The 6172-nt window shown below is 39.7% G+C and overlaps 1 protein-coding gene across 1 annotated transcript in view; it reads right to left on the bottom strand.

Annotated features, from left to right (window-relative positions):
• Positions 1–1141: 1141 nt before the first annotated feature.
• The window catches only part of UVSSA (UV stimulated scaffold protein A), a 44200-nt gene continuing 39169 nt past the window's right edge, over positions 1142–6172 (bottom strand). Inside the window, exons 12-13 of the mRNA XM_014895220.2 lie at positions 4559–4742; positions 1142–1479 (exon numbers count right to left, since the gene is read on the bottom strand). Coding sequence (XP_014750706.2) covers positions 1386–1479; positions 4559–4742 — 278 coding nt within the window. The 3' untranslated portion in view covers positions 1142–1385. The remainder of the gene's footprint in view (positions 1480–4558; positions 4743–6172) is intronic.

The raw sequence follows: 6172 nt of genomic DNA, 5'->3' as shown, positions 1-6172 counted from the left end.
TGCATGCAGTATTTATGTTAAGTCAGACAGCATTTGGCAGAACTGTAAATTAGCTTTTGTCTGAGTGGTCAGAAGCCACACAGAGTTGTTAAAATTTTCCCAATTTTTAATTCTTAGAGTCTTCTTACATGTGAGGAAACACCTCCAACAGGTGAGTAACTAAGCTCATGCTATAGAGAATCCATTCTACTTTATAGTGAGTATTTTATTGGAGATTTTTGCAGGTCGCTTTGAAATTGATTTTTCAAACACCACTCTCCTGATTCTCTGGATTTTTCTTTACCCAAAAAGCTGTATGAAATGGTGCAAGAGCAGAATTGGTCACTGCTTCATTCTCTTTCCTTAAGCTTGACTATAGCCAGCAAACAAGTTTGGGAGATTTGTTTAAGTACCCAGCCAAGAACTACAACCCACACTGGATCCAACTGCACATTAAATCTCTGGAGTTAGAAGATTCCAGATGCTTATGTTTATATCTGAGTCCTTAGACACACTCTGGGCCTATAGCCTGATGTAATTTTATCTGATCCAAGCCAGACAGTTCACTTGTGCCACTAGTTCAGTGTGCAACTTGAATTATTTTTTTTTTAAGACCTCTTATTTTCACCTCATTCCAGAGCTTTTTTTTTTGTCTGCAGTTAAGCTGGAGCACATTCTGTGCACATGACTTTCACAGATTTTCACAATATGCTGTCCAGGAGCAGTTCTGAAAGATACTCTTGAAAAGACAAGAAGCAGGCCAGGATGATCTTTGCCATTTCAGCCTTTCCATCTGTGCCACAGCTACCAAGACTGACTTAGCTCCTGGTATTCAATTTGCAGAAGTTCAACTCTACTCCTTTTATCATCTGAAGGCACCAGCTGATTTGGATTTTTTTACTGTGTACCAAGGTGTTTGTAGAGGTGCTGCAGGAGCTGCTATGCAGCTGTACTTTGTACAGTAGGTAGGCTGAGAATGCTTTCTGCATTGCCATCCCTGGCAGCAATCAAATGGTTTTTAAGGTATTTTTTTCCCTGAAGGCATCAAAGTGGAAAATTAAACACATGTGTTGTCAAAGGAGGTATAAATTACATGAGTCCCTTAGGAAGGAAAATAACCAAGCCCCAAAACCTGAATAGTTTACCCAAATTACAGGTCATATAACATCTATTTCATGTATATTTCAAATAACTATCAGCTTTCTAAATGCATTCAATTCCACACCATCACATCTTTTCCAAAATTAATATTCATTATCAAATAAGTTAAACTTGGAAATAATTTAAAAATGACACTTGTAAAAAAATGTGCCTAGCAAAGTACTGTAGTATAAATACAAATATCTTTGATTAAGGGTTTTGCAGTTGCATTCTTGTAATAAAGAAGGGCAGAGGTGATTAATAATTTAATTCAGTGCATAGTTAAACTGGTTGGCAAACTTCTCGTGCTTCCTTTGGTCCACCCGGTTCATGGCTTTCACGACCCGTTTCATGGCACCTCTGAAAGAGAAACAGAGCAATAATAACACTTATGTTGAGTCTGCTCAATCTCAGAGTATGCTTATGAATGTTGGAGAACTTGATTAATCACTACCAGGCTTCTGAGCATAGCATTGATGAGGCTGAACAAATTTGTCTTGTTAACTAAATTAGCTGCAGCAATAAAAATAGTTTAATTCAGAAATTATTTTATTAACAGGAGTAAACAAACTCAAGTCTTTCAGTTTAATGGCTGTGTATTTCACCCTCACAGTATTACTTCTTAGAGCCATATGGAGTAGGTTGGTTTTCAAAAGCACCTAAGTGCTCTCAGGTAAAAAAGAAACCTAAAAAGATCTAACAACATCTTAAAAAATTAATACTCAGAAACCCTTATGAAATCTAACCCTCACTCCTGAATATTTTTGTGAGAGAAGGGTTTGCTGTTCATTTCCTGTGAACTCATTTAGCAACTTTCACAGGTTGCTAAAACCATTTCATCAGATGTGGGCTGAGTTGGACTCTCTTGCTCACAGCAGCTTTTAATCCACAAGAACAACTCCAGCTGAGGAAGACACCAGAGATTATTGTGTATCTCTACAGAGAGACAGGCTTCTGCTGCAGAAGAGCTCAGAGTTTAGCACAGGCAGGACAGTATGTCCAATACCTCATCCATACATGAAGTGGAAATGGGATCTCTGCTGCCTCGGGATGGGCAAGCACTTGAGCCCCCTGCAGCTCCTGCTGTGCTTGAAGGCTCTTCAAGCTCAAAAAGGAAGTGAGGGAATGAACTCCAGAGCTGTTCAGCTTTCTGGTGCTCCCAAATCCAGTGAGGGCCTGCCTGTCTCCCTGTGGCTGCTCTCTTGGCTGCTATTGCTTTCTCCCAGTAAAGATGTGCCCAGAGATTTCTCTAAGGAGGGACTGAAATGCTTCTGAGCTGGGTATTTAAGATACCTGCACTTTTTCCTCCTCCACAAAGTTTTGAATGAAGATCACACAGCTCAGATTTTTAGGGTGGGGAAAATGACGCCTAGATAGCGTGAACAGGAGCAGGAGATTGTCACAAAAGACAGAGAGAGAGAGAGCAGGCCCTCATATCCTCCAGCTGGTAAGGCAGAGGAATGGGCTCACAAATCCAGAGGAGTAAGAAGCAGCAGAAGCAGTCAGGAAGATGTTCTGTTGTGAATGTCTGTCCCCTCTGAAACTTAAAGCTGCTAGTGTGCAGAGCTGAGGGCACCTTGCCTCAGGAAATTTGTTCCGCACTGGATTCTAAAGTTCCAGTTTTTACTGGTTACTTTAGATGCCCCTGGCACAAAGGCTCTGAGGCTCATCTGAGGCTGATGTTTGCAGGTGTTCTCAGCTGTCACCCTGCCTATGAAGAGTGTTGCCTCCTAACACATCTCCAGGTAAACATGTGGCTGCTCTGCTGCTGTGGGAGGTAGAGAAGCTACAGCCTTGGTTTGAGGGACCGTGTACCCCTCAAAAACAGGGCACTGACTGATGTCTCCTTTGATTTCTACGAGTTTGGCAAGTTCCATCACACAAGTAGATGGTTTCAAGGCCCGTGCTGTTAAGACTACGTTGTCACAGTCTGCCTTTATCACTTCTGAGGATGTTTCAAGCTGAGCAGGAAAATGAAGGTAAGACATGCACCTGTGCAGTACTTCTCAGCCTCTTTCAGGATCAGCCCCTACACATTATTCCAGCTCTGCTTCCAGGGTTACCTCCAAGAAACAAGTAACTGTTCTCTGTAATGGCTTCATTTCCAAAGCCATTTTGAAACATCTGAAAACAGAGGTTTCTTCCTAATAACGCTCTAAATGGTGGGATAAAAGATTTTCTCAGCATCAGCTGCAATGAAAACCAACATTCGGAAAAAAAACACCTTGGAAGAGGTATACTTTTAACAAAATTCTGCCAATAAAGTTACCAGAGTAAGGAAAATGTGGTCATGGTTTTGCACTTCAAATATTGCCTAATTGGTAGGAGAAAAGTGAGCCTTTAGCAGTGCAGAGTGGCCTTGACACTTTCATGTCATGTAGGTTTTACATTAGCACCAGTGGATTGTGCGATACTGTAAATGAAATGAGATCCCACTTTGATGATCTGTGTGCAATTTCACTTAGCTTTATTGGCAGACTAGAGCCTGGGTTTATCACCTATACATTTCAAGTAATTTGGGGTTGTTATAAGGAGCCAAGGTTATCATCTTGTTTAGTGCTGCAAAGCATGAAACCTATTAAAAACTTGACAGGTTTGATTCCCTATGCCTGGCACTAACACACACTCAAAATCATTAGCACAAACCACAGTAAACCATGATATGAAATTCTAATCATTAGAACTGTATGTCTCTGACTTCTAACTAAGACCAGGTGACATGAGAATTTCACAGAACATGTGCTATTTCCATAACCAAAAGCAATGTGTATTTGGCTTTCTTATTAAAACCAGTACATCAGAGATGGGAAAATTAGTTTAAAAAAATATTGTGTCCTGGACGCTGTTCAACTCATCCAGTATGCTTAGAGAATAACCCACCATTAATGATTTTACAGTAATAATTTTCCTTTTTTGATTTGACAACTTTACTTTCCTTTGACTACTTCATTCTTGACATGTGAAACTCTTTAAGTAGCTGCAGCTGCTTCCCATTTGATAAAGACCAGAGCATGCTTAGGCAAATTTATGTTGTAGCCACATCTAAGCAAGAACAGGCATCAGAAATGGTGTTAATAGTGGACAGATGGAGCTACTGTATACTCTAAAGCCCATTTGGGAGTGGCTGGCAGGTTCCCAATCCACCTGAGCTGCTGTGCCTGACCAAAAAATGATCATCCAGAGAAGCTAATCCATCAATAAAGTTTTAAAAAAAATGACACAGGATGAAAGAAGTCTTTCATAGGGAAATCTTGAAAATTAGTTGAAAATTACTCTCAAAGAAATAACCTTGGTTTTCAGTACTTGCTATTTTTTACCTTCCAGACAGATGGAAGACATTCTTGTTTGTAGTTAGCAAAAAAAGCTGTTTAGTAAGTGCATGTTAATGTAGAAACAGAAACAGTAATTTAACAGGCTTTAGAGAATTGAAGTATCTTACTTATTGAAGACTTTCTTCTCAAGCCGGGAACGAGAAGTGTTAGCCTGCTGCTTCAGGTCTGTCAGATTTGGATATTTTTGCTTCTTCCCTTTCTTCTTCTGTCCTTTCCCGTTACTTTTAGAGGAACCAAGATCCAGTCCTGTAGCAGCTTCAACTTCTCTCATGAATTCTGGGTCTCGCCACTCTGTTCAAAGGACAAAACATGAACTTTGAAACTCCAAACCCAGGAAGGATTTGCAGTCTCCTAAGGAAGAGGTCCTTGGCACCAATGGGTGAGGGCAGAGCTACTGCAATCTAAGTTGCAGACAAAAAGGAAGGGGAGGATAAAGCAGTTTCACAAAATGACAGATCTTGATGAAGAGGCTCTGCCAGTCTGGGCTAGTATGTATTAGTAGCTCCTAAAACTGTTCTGTAGGAAGACTTAAGTCAAGTTTTTTCAGCAGCACAGTAGAAAAGTTCCAAGGAAACTATTCCATGCAGGAGAGGTGAATAAACACAGTGATTATTGTTTAGAAATGAAAATGCTAACAATGTAGCTGAGGAACTCATCTGCAGAAATAAATTCTGCATAAGCTTAAAAATAAACCTAAAAAAATGGAATATATCAAATTTTGAGCAGAATAGGGCTGCCAACATTGTGATTCCTTTTCATCAATAATATTTACTTAAAAATATGAACTGGTATCTGACATCTACATAAAATTCTTGAGTAGGACAACATGACCCTGTTTTCGTGACACCCACTTTGCATCTGAAAAAGACACTATTTTCTAAGTATCCCACATTGCTTCGATTTAACTATCTAAATCAAGCTTCTTCTCTTTACAATGGCACAAGTTAATTTATCTAAAGAAAATATTGTTTTATATTTTTTCAAATCCTTAATGCTTCAGAATCCAGCCATACACTGTAAATGGATTCTGATCCTAGATGCCACCAGAGGAAAAAGCATGAACAATTTAGACTGTGGACTGTTTGAGGAAGCTGCAGTTTTTCACCTTCAGTGTAGTCTTGTGTATCAGAATAAGGCAGCACAACGTAAAAATGTGGGTGGAGGATGGACATCTGCCAACGGGAAATTTAGTGAAAGTTCATTTCATTGTAAAGACTTTGAGCATATGGGTTGGAAAAAAGGTAGGAAGTACTACTTCAAAAAGAACATGGTCCAAACTCAGCAGAAATGCCAGAAGTCTGCATTTTAACAACGGTAATTGCCAGTCCTTTGTCACAGTTTCCCTTATGTCAGTCAGCCTTTCTTGCCTGCAGAAATTGTAACACCAAATGTCTACTCCTCTTACATAACAACTCTGTAAATGTAGAAAAATAAACAGTCCTAAAGGACTATATAACTCCATTTATACACCAAGATGGTCACCGAGTGTGACAAACACTGCTAACTACATTTCAGGAAGGTCAGAGGCAATGTCCTCACTTAAGAACACAGTGTTAAGGAATACCAGAGCAATTTTCCAAGGAAAGGTTAGATCTAAACTACCATCATACATGAAAGCAAGGACTGATTAAAATCCAACACGCCAAAGAGCATGAGGAAAACGAAGCTGTTCAGGAGTTGCACAGGAGAGTTAAAAAGGGAGAAAATAGAACACATATACT

Source organism: Sturnus vulgaris, chromosome 4 (genome assembly GCF_052056855.1).
Source record: "Sturnus vulgaris isolate bStuVul1 chromosome 4, bStuVul1.hap1, whole genome shotgun sequence".
Lineage (NCBI taxonomy): Eukaryota > Metazoa > Chordata > Aves > Passeriformes > Sturnidae > Sturnus > Sturnus vulgaris.
The sequence above is the reverse complement of the archived record's forward strand: the minus strand, read 5'-3'. Positions and strand labels throughout refer to the sequence as shown.